The sequence below is a fragment of the Ambystoma mexicanum genome, chromosome 2q (assembly GCF_040938575.1).
Source record: "Ambystoma mexicanum isolate Mex_15411 chromosome 2q, UKY_AmexF1_1, whole genome shotgun sequence".
NCBI lineage: Eukaryota > Metazoa > Chordata > Amphibia > Caudata > Ambystomatidae > Ambystoma > Ambystoma mexicanum.
The window spans coordinates 758965137-758981864 of NC_090924.1; the positions used below are offsets into that span (position 1 = coordinate 758965137).

The 16728-nt window shown below is 41.4% G+C and overlaps 1 protein-coding gene across 1 annotated transcript in view; it reads right to left on the reverse strand.

The window, feature by feature from the left end:
* Positions 1–16728, reverse strand: part of VIPR2 (vasoactive intestinal peptide receptor 2) — a 1176106-nt gene that overhangs the window by 318564 nt on the left and 840814 nt on the right. The window contains exon 5 of the mRNA XM_069647991.1: positions 7253–7350. Coding sequence (XP_069504092.1) covers positions 7253–7350 — 98 coding nt within the window. The remainder of the gene's footprint in view (positions 1–7252; positions 7351–16728) is intronic.

Below are 16728 nucleotides of genomic sequence, written 5' to 3' on the forward strand. Positions count from 1 at the left end.
CAGGAGGTAACTCTTTCAATCCCCGTTAACTGACTACATAAAGCCCCCTTTCACGCTGTCTAAATCGCCCCTTCTTTCCGTTCTATGGTTGGATATATCCGCGTCTCTTTCACTCCCTGGTTGACAGCCTTCTCATACTTCCCCTTCACTCCGGCATAAAGCATTGTCTGTTTGGGGTACGCAAGAGTACTGTGAATACGTGGCCCCCGTGTGGACGCAGCAAATCTACTAACCTTGGAGTGGCGGCTGTTTTCTTTCTTGTGCGTCTTACCCAGCTCCCGGAGCTAGGGTGAAGTGTGCGTCTGACTTATATCTATTGTATCAGATGAATTATTGAACCGTGTCATCTTCGATCTCGCACATTATTTATTGTATATGACTGATTTCACTGCATTTATCAAGACAAAAGGTAGTGCTTATCTTCACTATTGATTACCTTAAACGATATAGAACGACCGCCCGGCTTCTCTTTCTTGTAGCCGAGGGTGATTTTGAACATCTTGCAAAAGTGGAAGCATAAGGAGCCTGGTCTATAAGACTCTGCTTTCCTTGGCTGGTGCCAAAAGAAAATTCATTTGGAAATCTGTAAACATAGCCCCGGGGACTGCAGGCTTTTAAGCCTTTAACCCGTGGGTTAGTACTGTTAAAGCGCAAAGAAAAATCTGTGCTTCATAGGAACTTTTTCCTTTTACTTCAATCACGCTTCAGGGACTGAAGGCCTTTTAGCCTTTGACTCTAGTTTGGTGTGTCTGTTTGCCACGATCTGGAACCTACTCTAAAAATGTACAACCTGCGGAGTACAATGAATCCAAATGAAACTTGTTTAAAAAGAAAACAGAGGATGGGCCCTCTAATGAACGGAACATGAGCATACAAGGTAAAACATTTATGAAATGTTATAAAACAGGTGGTGGTGTATTTCATCCCCCGCCAAGTGTGTTTTCCTTTGATAATCAGGTGCAAACAACCTCTGGTTTTCTGGATTCAATTGTGGAACCACAAGCTCTCTTAGGACAGGTAGTGGGAATCTCAACGCCTCTGAATCATCTTATCCGAGACTCACTTCCTACTAATTTGGATTATACATTAAGGGCGACCACAATGAAAAATGCAATCTTAACTCATTTCTCTTTACGCACAGCAACTGCATATGACTGCTCTTTAGCACGATCTCCAAATCCTGAGTCAAGAAATGGAATTCCTCAAATGTCTACAATCACGATCGACCCATGTGATGAAGATCTGTTGGAGATAGAAATTCTAATACCCCTGAATTCATCATATGAATTAAATAAAATACCAGAAGAACATGATCAAGACCTGGGGAGTGAGGCCCCACCATTTGAGTCTGCTAAAGGGGTTGAAATCTCTCCAAGTAAGCAGCCACAAGTGCAGGCTGACTCAAATACAACTTTGATCCCCCCAACAATTACAGGTCTGAATTTTGTTTTAAGTTCTTTGGTTAAGGTTTTGGAAACCATCAAACTGGAGGTTCAGCAACACACTGGCATATTGCTAGAAATAACGAAGGAACTCGAACTGAATGATATCATGATGACGGCAATTAAATCAGTGGTCAATGAAGGTCTGGGGGAAATCCAAAAGGATTTCCGGGAAAATCTCCAAAGAACAAGCAATACAATTTGACCGGCTTACAGATCAGTGCGGGAATCTGAAAATGGAATTAGGGGCATTGATGGAGAGTTTAAATTCCCCGCGAAAGGGCAATGAGGAAATATATGATTGTGTGTACCCCACGAAGGTCCCTGAGTCAACGCCTGATGCCTCCCCCTTATCAGCCTTAGTTATGGAGGAATTTCTGTGGATGGAGCAGGTCATAGACTTGGACGTATCATCTAAGGCTATTGTACATGAGCTCCAGGAAATGTCCCCATAAACGCTGAGAAGGAACAAGAGGAGGTCAAAAAGAAATCATCAGGCAAATCTAAAAAGAAAAAGAAAAAAATGGCAAAGGAAGACCCGGAAAGCTCATAAATTCTGGTGAGTGGCAAGACCACAGGTAAGAGGAAACATTTGACAACTGATACTAATAGTTTTGTGAAGAACCTAAAGGCGAAAGTAGAAGAGGAGGAAAGAGAAGAAAAATTAAATGCCCCTAAAAAGGGAAAAGGACCAAAAGGAAAAAGTCTGTCAAAGCAAAGGAAAGGAAGAAAATAAATGAGAATCCAGAGGCTGAAACAATGAAAACAACAGTGGGTAGCCAAATGGACATAATTGAGCCACCCAAGCGAATTTCCCCAATTTTCCTGTTAGCAAAGAAAAAAACGAAGGGCCTCATTACGAGTCCGGCAGTAACCGAGGCGGTAAAACCGCCTGGTTACTGCCGGACTCGTATTACCATTCCACCTCCGTGACTCCCAGAAATACCAGGGCATTACGACCCTGGTGTCCCGGGAATTCCAGAGGCGGAATTCGGTAAATCCACGTTCCCATTGAGTCCCATAGGACTCAATGGGAATGAGGAAGTGGAAACACCGGCACCATCTCGTGATGGTGCTGGTGTTTCCACGTCCGCCTGCAGGCGGGCGGTGTTAAACCTGCCAGGTCAGACCTGGCGGGAACATTACCTCCCGCCTGCAGGAGTCGGGATCGGGCGGTCCGGAATTAACAGTGGCGGCGGGTTTACCGCCACTGTTATTTCCGGACCACCCGACCTGTAATGAGGCCCTAAGTCTCTGAACTCTGCAATAAAGATAGCCCCGATCTTCCTAAAAGCCAAACAAGATTCAGAGGCAAGACAAAGGGGAAATGGACCTATTCCAGCTATAAGAGTCGGCTTGCCATCAGTAGAGGCAGTCATACAGCTACAAGCCTTGGCCATATTGAATCCACAATCTAGGGGAACCAATGAATTGCACCAGAACCCTCCACATTTGGGGGAGGGGCTAAATCCAAAGAATAGCATACTAGTACAACCACTGCTGGAGCAAAAGCTAGAAGCTCTTAATAGAAAAACCAATACCACAAAACAATCCAAAGAGCTGAGACTGTACGTATCAAGATCATCACCCATTTCTCAAATGGGGGAACCTCTGAACCGCTCCAGAATCCTTTCAGAAATGAAATCAATCCCAGGTTTAAAATACTTTTCTACAGATTATATTGAGGTGGTTAAATTTCCTTTTTCTGCAGATACACACATCGCTGAACTGGTATTAAGGTCAAACCTGGGTCTGGAACTGATTTTGGGGGAAACAGAGGCATGGGAAAAAAGGGGGTTCAAGGTATCAAAACTGTGCCCCACATCAGCCAATATACATTCTTAGTTGAAAGGGAATCAGCTCTGTAATCAAATTCAAAGTAATAAGAATGGTACTAGCTCACCGTCAATGGCCGTGTGGGAAATGGTTCCAGAGATAGTTTCTCAAGTTCTCCTCAGAATGGGCATCTAACAGCAGTGCCTCTAGTAAAAGACCACCTCAGGATACTCTCATGGAATACTAGGGGATATAAATATTTTTCCCAGGAGCCGAGGAAAACCTATATTTTTGGGTCATTTGATTTGATTCTATTTCAGGAAACCTGGCTTACATGTCCAATTGGAGTAGATGAATTTTCCACATTCCAACAATTGTCCTCTGGGTCTGAAGGAGGTAGACCTTCCGGGGGATTGATGATTGCATGTACACATAATGCTTTCTATGCTTCCAGGCTGCTATCAAATGAAACCCAAGGCATGTTCATAATAAGGGCGGAGGACAAGGGTCCAAATATTGGCTCGAGTTGGATTATAGTAAATTCGTATTGGAACTGTCGGGGGCGGTGTCTATGTGATTTTTTGCCAAAGTTATCAGATCTGCTAGTTGATATATTATCTATGTTCCCTATGGACGAAGTACTAGTAGCAGGAGATCTGAATGCACAGTGCCTAACGACAAAAGATCAGGTCTCAGGAAAATCAGATTATCAAACACCCAATGGATTAGTCTGGGTCAATTTCATGAAGGGGTGGGATTTATGGATGAACAACGAAAATGTTAGGGGTGGCATCCCGAGTATCCCTACTTGGCATAGGGGAACAGCTTTCTCTACAATTGATTATTTTTTTGTTTCTAGGAAAACATTTGAAAACCGTGTGATGTTAATTGTGGAAGAAGGGAATACTGATGACCATGCAATGATCAAATTATCAGTAGATGTCAATCATTCCGCAACTGTTTCTTTATACTCGTGTAAATTGTCTGTGAACATGGCTCGTAGCTGTATTAGGAAACTCGACTGGTGGGGTAGAAATCTGACTAGCAGACTTCAAGACATGGTTGTTAATTTGTCTGAGGAACAACTGTCCGATTTTGTAAACCCTCTAGTTTCCATCTGCTACTATTGGAGTTGGATCCTCAGAAATCTAGTCCTCAAAAATGCCAGTTGCTGCATAAACATGCCTTCACCATGCAGATTCTGGAACAAAAGAAAATCATAAGACATCAAAAAGCAGATCTAAAAAGCAAAACTCGATAGAAAATCCTAGGAGACAGCTCTTAGCCTCATTAAAAATCAATATAGAAACTGGAAACAGTCATTTAAGTTATCCATTCGGCAGCATGATGGAGAATTAAATTCTAGAAATTTCTGGGCTATTGTGGGGGCAAAACATGACTCACGTATATGTAATCAAGACGCCATCTTACAAGAACAGACCTGGGTTGACCACTCTCTCTGATATATGGGTCTATAGACACCCCTACCCCAGAGAGAATGGAAATTGCTCAATGGTCCCTAACGTATACCAGCGCTGATATAGAACTATTAATAAAGAATTCCTCCACCTCTAGAGCGGCTGGTCCGAATTGATTTAGTAATTGGACCCTGAAAATGAACTCAGTGTTGTGGGCTCATGTGCTTAAACTATTATTTGACAAAATAATCATGTCAAAAGAACTCCCAGAATCGTGGAAAACTCAATCGCGATCCCGATTTTTAAAAAAGGAGATAGACTTTTAGCTGTGAATTATCGACCAATTTCGTTTCGCTATTGGATGTAAAATCTTTGTCAGATTAATCTTAAGGGAGTTGGAGGAATGGGCCAAATCTAATGAAATAATACCAAAACAGCAAACTGGCTTTATAACGGCACTATCCACCTCCCTTACTGGTCTGGTTTTCAGTGCTTAAATGGGGACTCAGGAAACAAAGGTGGCTTGCCTCTTTTTGGGGCTTGGATTGACCTCTCCCAAGCCTTTGACACTGTTAATAGGGGTCTCTTGTGGAAGAAACTGTCTGCATGGGGGGTCCCTTCCAATCTACTCTCTATCTTGATTTAATTGCATCGAAACACCAAGATGAGAGTTAGACTCTCTAAGGCGGGCCAATTATCTGGACCTATACGGGTGGATAGAGGGGTTTGTCAGGGCTGCCTGATGGTGCCTTTTTTGTTTATCCTTTTTATGGCTGACCTCGGGCAAAAAATAAAGGAGAGTGGTCTAATATCACTGCACATCCGCTCAACTAATATCAGCAGGTTGGCATATGCAGATGACATGGTGGTACTGGATCACTCTCAGGTCGGACTCCAGAGGTTGTTATCTGTCTTGGAAATGTGTGCCCGAAGCAATGATCTCAGGATAAATCCCAAAAAATCCAGGATCCTGATTTTTAAGCATCCGAGCAAAAGAATTAAGAATTATTCATGGGAACTGGATCACCGACCGATAGAGGTTGCCTCTGAGCTCACCTATTTGGGATCAACAATTAAGTCATATCCAACCAAAATCCATCTATTGGAAACTATTAGGGCCTCATTACGAGTTTGGAGGCAGCCATGGTGCTATTAGCGCCATGGCTGCCTCCAAACTCGGGTCCGGGTCCGGGTTCTTTGAATGAGGAATTACTGGGTCATTCCAACCTTGGAGGACCCGGTAATTCCTCATTCAAAAAACCCATCCCCATTCCCATTCAAGCCCCCATAGGGCTCAATGGGAGTGGGGAAGGAGCTTATAACAGGCCCGTTATTAGGTCCCTGGTCCCCTTGCGGGACCCGCAACGGATGCCTGGTCTGAACAGACGATCTGAGCGGGTCCCGCAAGGGAACCTCGTAATAGGGCAGAATGGGTTTACGGGCACCAGCACCATTACCAGCGCCGTTAAACCCATTCCGCCCACCTTGTAATGAGGCCCTTAGTCTAAAAACTATTAAGTTGGGGGCGCAGATGAAAAGGTTAAAAATTAAGTTTTGTAAATTTTCTATACTACCTCTGGTGAAATTCTATCTAGGAAAGGTGGTCCCTGTCATTCTATTCGGCATGACACAAATTTGCTCGCGAAGGATGTGAATTGGGATACTATAGAAGCTTTGGAAAAAAACACTATGACTCCCGAATTGTGTTGCTATTGTGTCCCTTAGGTATGCATTGGGCCTCTCCTCCCTAAAATCGTGGTTGGAGTGGAAATGGATCTCCCTGTATAGGTCATTATTGGATCCTCCAAAGGGATCACTATATGAGGACCTATCGCTCCTATTGCAGTTTAATACTAACCGGTTCCTTGTAAAGTTAAAGCTCAGATGTTTAGAGCTCCTGAATAATTCAGATCGTACATCAGAACTTTTGATACAAAATCCAACTAAAGCAAAAGGCGGATGAAAAATTGGGACTGATTAGAAACAGAAGAAAAGATGAGGAGGGCAAAGTTGTCACTATCATGCTCCATTATGGTTAAAAAAGGGCGGTTCTGCCCCCCTACTTGACCAAATACCCAGATCCAAGTTCAAGAGATCTTTTCTTAAGATTCAGACTCAACATACACCCCACTTTGGAAATTCAATCAGTCAGAGACACAGCTCCATCTGATGACTGGTGTGATAAATGTGATGCTAATGAACACCAAACGATAAAACATCACATGTCTAGGTGCTTGGGTACAAGGGATGTGAGAGTTGTCAGACTGAGAAGATTTGTTCATGATGTTAGATGGTTGGACACAGAGGAGTTTTGGTTTAGGCTATCATCTGGTAATTAAATATTTTTTACCTCAGAAGTGGTCACAGTCCTAAGAGATTTATATTTGGACGGTTACTAAGAACCGAAATTTGATGATAGTAGCAAATGTATAATTGGTTTTTTTTCTTTGTTTTTTACCTTCTTTTATATTCTTAACTTCTATTTTGTAAATTGTTTAAAATCATTTGTATCTGTTCTAAAAATTAGTAAAAAGTCAAAAACATTGGCTAAGGCACAATAAATAAATTAAAAAAAAACCATCAAATAATCTTTAAAAAAGGTTTTCATAGACTTACCTGTAGATACAAAAAATAATACTTCCTGTTGTCAGTGCAATCAGTGAAACGCTGTGCCCAAATGTGTAAATTGTCTTCAAAATGAAAAAAAGGAATACCTGTTAAAAATAAAACACTTGTTAGGAAGGGGGTAAAATACCAATAGAAAGATTTATTTTTCAGCCACGGTGTTCATATTTTACATCAATTACTGTCCTGACACTAGCTAGCCATGCAAGTCACAGGAAGTATCATGTACATGATCTGCGTGAATGCATGTATGCAATCTGAGTTTTTTGCTGCTGCATTCCCTCCCAAGCCCCACCTTCACCATTTGTGTGTGGTGATGCCATCTTTCCTTTTCCCTTTCTTCAATCCGGTGCATTATGTTCAAACCAGTAATTTGTATTCACCTATAATTATTTTCATTCATTATGGAATGCTCTGCTAGGTTCTTGTAAAAATGAATCTCTAGAAATAAAATATTTTAGCAACAAATCACCAGAAAATTGTAAAACAGAGTTGCAAAGAAAGACAAATTAATATGATGATCCCTCCCCATTCACTAACAATGTGGGTTGGTAACGCACAGCATGCAAATATTAAGATGACGTTGACTTCTACTGAAAATTGCACATGTGCCCTGCTGTTCTAACACACATTTTCAACCTCGGTCAAGTCTGTCTTTTGAGTTCTTATTATTTTTGCAAATGTTTCATTTTAGTTCTGTTAGGCTTTTAAATGTCTCAAGAATCGGTAGATCAGTTTGTATGATCATTATTTTCTAGAAGATAAACAGCTGAAATTCAAAATGTTAAATTCTGGTCAGAAATTCTCTCAATTCTCTCAATTCCCCTTCAACATATCCTAATTGTACCTGATTACTTTACAAGGTCTGGACTCTTCAATCCAGTGAATTGTAAAACCAAGTTCTTTTTTTTTTTTAGAAAGCAATTTCTATGGGTACGAAGTCGGGGTGTGCTCTGTATGGATTTGTGTAAGAGCGCCACTCTTCAACAAGATGCACTGTATGTCTATCTTTCATTTCCATGCACCCCAAACTGTACCCTTTCAGTAACTGATGTGGCTGCTAGGGGACAACTGCTGTAAACGACTTGATGTCAAGGCACTAACGAGTACACTTCCTGAGTATGTAACACAATATTTGTCTCCCTCTCTTTTCAACTGCTGTATTCTTTTTTAAACAACGTCGTTTTCAGCCACATGGTCAAAACCCCTTTGCATCCTACTATGTACCATATGCCATTTAACATAATCGTTAGGGTATGCGCAGTGCAGGGCAAAAAGCACACTTCCAATTAGGGTTTGTCTCTTTCACAAAAGCTGATGAATAGTTCTTTGCGTTTCATTTTTTACCCTTTAGATTTGAATAATACAGGCACTGTCATGTATGCCCTGTGGAAGGTTTTAAGTTAAGCACATGTCGACAAAGCGACAAAAGGAATTTAGTTTACAAATTACCCATCTCTACCTATAAAAAAAATATGTTACATAACTGTGACTGAAGACAATTGTTGGTATAAGTGTCACTGGGAAATGGACTACAAATAGAGGTTTTCTGAATGACAAAAGAATATGCAAATATTCAGCATTTGACTTCATCAGCTGTAGATCTTTCTCATATAGTAGGAATATCAGCAAAGCATGACTTGATTCTACTATTTGAAAGGACGATGAGCCCAGCCCTATGATTGCATCTCATTTGATACTCATCAACTAAGAGCTACTCTCTGAAACGCTCAGCCAGGTCGGCTCTGAACTAGTACATCCCCCGCTACCTCCTCACATAAGCATGTACATATGGGAGCTTGGGAGTGGCTGGCCTTACAATGATTTCCTGACTAGTCCGCACATAGAGGAGGTAGACGCTAGCACCAGTCACAGAGAGCAGCTAGAGCTTGCTGTAAATGGAGATCCAAAAATCTTCAAACTTGTCCGAAAGACTGAGTATATACCACTGGGTCACTCAGTTTGACGAGCTGTAATTACAGGGAAATCGGCTTGGATGCCTTTTTGGTTTGAGGAAAAAGTGACATTACCCATATCTATGATCAGTTGAAAATTGACCTAACTGGCTGACCTTTAAGTTACTAATGAGTCAGATGAAGAGAGGAACTAACGTTTAGTGGTCAACTCTCTTGAATAAGTGGTTTCTTGATGTGATTGCTGGAAGGCCAGATGGATAAGATCCGTTGTTGACACTAGCCCCATCAATTGTATGTTGGAGATATGTACCGGAAGACACTGTTCACCTAATATTAACAGACCAGACCAGATTTGAGGTCTGGCTTGATCCTGAAGAAGGTCGATTAACTGTGGGCCAATTGAACAACAGCCTTGGTACGACTTGAAACATATGTAGATCTTGTGAATAAGCTGTGGAGCTATTCTACATAATTACACACAAAGAATGGTCACCGGTGTAACAAAATGTGTACATTGAAATGTGTTGTTTGTATACAGGTTATATTTACCTGTTTATTTTTGTAATTTTTGTAAAATTGATCATTGGTGGTATGGAATGTGAGATTGTTTGGATGGTGAAATGAATGTGAAGATGTCACATTTTTATGAATTAATGTGCTCGATTAGCAAACAGTACCAAAAGTGTTCATTTGAAAATAAAAAAGATATATTTTTTGATATGAAGTTTGTCTACTAATTTTATAGCAGATTGCTCTAGCCCCAATACCAAGGTCCATTTTTCTTCTACTTACAATGATTTCCTACAGCATCGTCAATGTACAGGGGGAGTAGACAATATATGAAAAAGCAACCCTTCTACCTGAAATGTGTAAGCAGAATAGGCCATTTCAGCGAACAAGCCACACATTCCCTGCATCGGTCTTAGAGAGCAGCGCTACTTTATCTAGTTTACAGACTAAACATACCCTAATGCTCCAATCACAAGGTAAGCAGACTATACCACACTGATGATGCCCAATGAGGGTGAAATCTATTAGAACCTTAATTGATCAAGATTTGCATGTCATCCACAAAGAGGCGTTAGGAGAACCAAGAGGAAGACATCAGTTCATCAAGGGCAGAACTCTAGAGGGTGAATAGTAAGGGGCCAAGGACAGAGCCTTTCAGGATGCCAGCAGAGATGCAGGTTGCATCAGAATTGTGCTGTTCCACTAGAAGGAGCAGGGCCGATGAGTAATGTAGGAGGCAATTGAATAACCACTAGGCCCACTCTGATTGAAGACTGGTGGCCCCCTTTGTCACTTGGCAGAGTATTATCTTTCAAGATGTGGTCTGTCCTGATAAAGGGAAGCATAGTGGTGTCTAGGTTGGGAGATAAATATTTTGTGTTTCCATTTTATTTTACTTAAGGGAGTTTAGTGGCAAGGCCATGAAAGAACGCTGCCCTTAGAAAAGGATCTCATCATAGAGGTTTATATGAAGCCACGTCATACCAAATGAACGAATAAACCTGTAATTGAGTTTGCTGTCAGTTGTTTTATTGATGATATTAGAATATTAACAGGGACTCTGAAACTAGGGTCACTGCGCCACTATTTGAAGAACGGCCCACCAAATCATGTAATAATATTAACTCACTTAATTCCCACTGATTTAATGCTGAAGTTCTGCATTTGAAATTTAGGAAACTAAACTCGCCCCTCAATCGAATGAACAGTGATCTGCCCACAACCCTTATCCTGAGTGAAGCATCCTACCAATTTATGATACGCCCTGACCTATTAACCCCAGTTCTGTTAAAAGTGGTGTATTTGTCTCAAAAAGTACTCACTAGACCGCAAAAAGTACATTATTTGCTCTCGAAATGTGGAAACACACTGAATCCTGAGCAGATCACTGTTTGGATGTTTAAATGGCTGATTGGCTAAGGACATTCCTAATAAATCAGTCGGCATGATTCACAATCCCTTTGTACTGCCAGCAGATTGGGAGTACATGCATAATCCTGTTTAAAATCTATTCTATTCTAATGAATAGTAGCTATGTGCTGTGGCGTAAGGGTAGTAGCCTGCAAGTGTGCACCCAATTTAGAAGTGATTTGTTTTAAGTTTCTAGCCAAAGGTTTCAAAAATGTGGATGATTATCTGTTGCAGATTCCTAGAGATGCTTAGACTTGGTCTAGACTACAGGTATTGTGTGGAGCAGTGAAGATTATCACCCAAATCACAGATTCTGATGGTACCAAATGAAAATATGCTGTTTGATGTCACAGTTTTATAACTGAATTTTAAGGACTTTCAAGACCAGCTCTACTTCTCTTTATGCAGTGTGTTGCTGAGCACTTTAGATACTTCCTGGGAAGGGGTTAGGACTCATGCTAGCAGATAGGGAAAGCATCAGAGTGCAGCAGTGAAACCCAGGAGTTTTTAGTAATTCTAGTTTTCCCTTTAAACCAATCCTCTTTATCTGATGAGATTTATCCTCATACACGATCCCACTATTTATTTTTATTTATTTTTTATTTTATTTGCATTTTTAAAGTGCACAACTGCCCTCGGGCATTGTGGCACTGCTGCAGAAAGCTTACTTGATATAAGTATAATGTGAGTACAAACAGTAGAAGAATGGTTGCAGACAAGGTTACATTGGAACAGTGACATCGGTACAGTATGAGGACACAGTAAAATATTGGTTACAGACTTTACTAGGTTCCAGGTACCTGGGAGCAATGGGGCAGTTACATGCCTACTTGAATAAAGTGGTTTTCAGTGCCTTTCTGAAGGCCATGAGGGATGTTTCCGATCTCAATTTAGGTGGCAGTGAGTTCCAGGATTTTGGTGCTAGAACTTCAAAGCTCGATCCACTGGCTTTGGTTCAGTTGAAGGTAGGAATTGAGAGTTGGTGTGTGTACATGTCCCATTTAGATCTAAGTGTCTGCACTTGGTCTATTTCTTCAGTTAGATAGCTGGGAGCAGATAGGGATAGACATCTATGGGTTATAGTGAGAGTTTTGAACAAGATGCACTCTTTGACTGGGAGCCAGTGGGCCTTTTGTCTTGCTTGGGAGATGTGCTCCCTCCTGGGGATACTGAGGGCTGCTCTCAGTGCGTTGTTCTGTGCAATTTGTAATATGTTAATGTTTTTGGCAGAAGTGCACAGTAGGAGGACGTTGCAGTAGTCCAGTTTTGCACCTATAGTGGCCCTGGCAATGTTGAGGCAGTTTTCAATGGGTAAGTGGGTTTTACAGCATTGATTATTTTAATTGTGAGTGCTGCTGCTGAGGACCTTATTTACTGCTGATGTCCTGTCCTCTTCCTTTGTCCACCCGAGTAACCAATCTTTTCTTCACTGTCTCCCCGCATTTGACACAGCAGAGACTACATGACTTTCCGGAAGGCACTCAAAACCTAGGTCTTTGACTAAATATAAACACGCAAGGGAATGCCGTGAACACTCTACTTACAATCATGACCGACAAATGGCATGGCACCCCGTGCAATGCGGATGCTTTTCATAGACTCACAGGCCAACAATCGTAGTAGCACCCATGTCCGTGACGGAATTGAATCACTGCTTTCTTCCACCAGGAGTCTGTACACTCTGAGGTCTAGAGATATTTATCGCCAATAATCTCGACTGGTTGTGCTGGACCCATAACCCAAGCACTAATAGCACTCATGAGCTTGATCAATGACATTGCAATTTACACTATGCTATCAGTACAGGAAATGCACCAGCTTGCAAATCCTAGAGCAGAAATAGATACGGGGAGGGCGGAGCGTCTAGTACTTATTTTGCTAATCGCACCCATCTATGAATGTATTGGCAGAACTATCTACCAGGAATCTATCTAGCGTAACTACCAACCTAAGCACTAACAGCACTTAGAAACTTGATCATTGCCCTGCAAATATGCACTAAGCTATCAGTCCAGGAAATGCTCTTGATTGCATATCCCACACATATGGAAAACCATGAGCTGAACTACCAAGGAATGCGCTAGCACTTATTCTTTGCTAATCCCAACTATCTAGGAATGTGTCTAGTAGAACTACTGACCAAAGACGTCTCTAGCACCTATACAGTAACAACAAGAGCCCGGGACTGATCTGCCTGTCTCCACTCGTCAGTGCTTGCCAAAGCAGTTTGGCCCAACAAGACAAAGGGAGGACCTTAGCATAACAGCCTGAACCCAAAAGGAGATACCACCCCCTCGACAGGCACTGGAAGCTCAACAAGACCAGGGTGCCCCTGGAAAGCACAAAGACACTCAAACACACCGTTATGCTAACTCTTTTCCCTGCACCCCTCGATTAATTCGGCCTAGCTGCACACATACTTATACACCTCCACATTCACATCAACAGTCTTTATAATGCAGTTATAAGGCTGGAAATCAGCCTAGCTGCACACAGTCTCATCCACAATCGGATTTAATGCCTGTTTAACATCTTCCAGGTTCACTTCCTCCATCTCTGAATGGGCTGAAGTACCCCACTCTACTTTATGCAGATGATGCAATATTATTAGATCTGACCCCCCTAAGTGGCTTGCTAGTATAATTATTTTAAAATCAATGGTTTAAAATTAAACCTACAGAAAACCAAGATAGTTGTTTTTGGTTCCAAAAAGGAAAATAATTATAATGGGTGCATAGATAATGTGAATCTAAGTGTGGATGATTCAGACTGCTATCTGGGTGTTAAATTGTCAGTGGCTTGCACACTTACCAATGGTAGAGAACCGCTTAAGCACTAGTTTGGGTGGGCTCAGGACTTTTTATCATACATTTGCGGTTTTCATTTTTATAAGTGTATTCAAGTCCTTGAGGCTAAGATCTATTCTGCCATTTTGTATGGCAGTGAGCTGTGGGGAAGTGTGAATTTCTCCTCGTTGGATCGTTTTTTATGCATTTGTCTGAGAAAGCTGTTGGGTCTGATGCCCAGCACCCCAGGGGCTTCCCCTGCGCTAGAGACTGGTGTCTTAAATATTGGCATACAGGATGAACTTAGGTTTTTAGAATGTTTCCACAAGCTGCATTCCATCCCTTGTATGAACCTCGACATTGTGAATGTGAGGGAGGAAATAGCAAAGACGGAGACGTATGCCGTTTACCCTTGGTGTAAGAATTGCTGTCCAGTCATTTGGTCGACAGACAAATGGTCGAAACAATTTGGTCGAAAGACAAATGGTCGAATTTTTTTTTTTATTTATATATATATTTTTCAGGTTTTCGTTTAGGAAAAAAAAGGGTTTTTTAGCAAAAAAAAGGGTTTTTTTAGCAAAAAAAAAATGTGAAAATACAAAAAAAAAATTCAACCATTTATCTTTCGACCAAATTGCGTCAACCATTTGTCCTGTCGACCATTTATTTTCGACCAAATGACCTGTAACCGTAAGAATTTCTCCAGTATGTGTAAAAAATGGGGAATTGCTTTTGATGAACTGAGGGATGGCTTGATGACAAAGCATCAATTTCGTACGAAAGCTAGAAAGAGAAATTTTGAATTTGCAATTAATAGTATGGAAAAAGTACACACGGAATGCACGTCGCACCTACAATGAGAATTTCTCTTTGACCGTTAGTCGCTCACCAGTGCAATGGTGCGATTGAACATTTTGCCTCTGAGGGCACGCATGACATGGCTGTATAACACCAAGCTTTGTATGGGTGGCTGTGGAACTGAGGAGGACTTTAAATCATTTTTTTATTTATTTACCCAAAATAACTGGATTTTAGGCGTCTTTGGCAGAAAAGTAATTTTATTGCCAACCATATCAGGCATGTCTTCGATGCTATGAATTTTGTTCTGTCATGTGTGGAGGCACGTTTCATTAAAATTATCTGGGTACGTTTAATTCTGCATCTTTTAAACGTATGGCAAGAAAAAGTCAAGCCTTTAATTTTGCAGTTTTTAATATGACTGTTTTCAATAATGTTTAAATATGCTTCTCTATTTTCTGTTAATAGTGAAAACCGAAATAAAGTATATTTCTTCTTCATCCACAATCTCCAGCCAGAGACGTTTTTATGGGAGGGCAAAAGGAGCACTTGCCCAGGGCCCCCACCTTGGAGGGGGCCCCCACAAGGCTGCCTGATTTAAAGTAAGATTCCATTATTCACCAGACTTAAATAGCACACGCAGGAGATTTTATGGCATGCTGCTGAGGGGCTAAACCTATTGCCTGTCTGTTTTGACAAGTACATTCTGCCTGGATCAATTATCATGTAATGCTTTCCGTGTTCACTGTGGAATACATAGGGCCTCCTAATTCCTTGAATGAGGAATTACCGGGCCATTCCACCTTGGAGGAGCTGGTAATTCCTCATTCAAAATACCCATCCCCATTCCCATTCGAGCTGCCATAGGGCTCAATGGGAATGGGGAGGGAGCTAATAACGGGCCCGTTAATAACGGCCCATTATTAGCTCCCTGGTCCTTTAGCGGCTCCTGCTAAGGGCGGCTGGTAAAACCAGCAGCCCTTAGTGGGACCCGCTAAGGGACCTCGTAATGCAGTAGTAAGGGGTTAACGGCACCGGCATCCTTACCGACGCCGTTAACCCCTTACCGCCGCACTCATAATGAGGCCCATAGTCTGTGTGTTCCGTATGGCACAACTTTTGTAGCATTCTTTCCTTCCTGTGGGAATTATGTTGATCATGTGCAATAGCCAAAGTTGAAATCCATATTGATAAATTGAGTGCCACAATGGTTCAGAGGTTAGCTCAGTGTGTTAAGCATTCATTGCTGAGATATGTGTTCATATGAAAGATTAGAAGAGCACATTCCAGCAAGGCTGGCTGACCTTTCCTATGTCTGAAGTTTATAAACCTACCTGCATATGTACTTGATTTTGCAGCATAAGAGGTGCTAATATCAGCAATGGTCCTGCACCAGATAGGGGTTGCTATAAAAACTAACATGTCATTTGCATGGTGAAGGTCTAGAAATTGGTTTGCTCAGATGGGGATTTCTAAAACCTAGGCAATCCCCTCCAAAGATGAGCATAAACTATTAGTTCAAGAGGTGAATAAAAGACTGCAGAACCAAAGTGTTCATGCTTGTATCCTGGCTTTGCCAGCAGACGATACAGTGATCCTGGTCAAATCATATAATATCTCTTGCATTACTGTGCTGTCTTCTGTGAGGTTTGCCTTCTTGCATGCTGGTGACATCGTTTAGCTCATTACTTGATCTTTCTTCTTATGTAGGCCTTTTGAGTAGAAGGGGTGGTAGACAGGAGAGAACGGACAAGATGTTGTAGGTTTTTGGCAACCATATTTTATGGTCTGCTCGTTTGATACAAAAACGTTTTGCTTTTTGTATAAACGTCCAAGGTTTTTCTGCATGTTTATGAATGACAATTTCACAAGCCATGGTTTTGGAAGTATTTAAAGCTTAAAACTACAAAAGAAATACCTAGATTAAATCTGTTAAATCACATCAATTGGTATGCTGGTGCTTATATCCTTCCCTTGATCATGGAGAGAATAAAGCTAGAATCATTCCCGTTTTGCGTAACACCCTTCTGTAATATTTTGGTTTTAA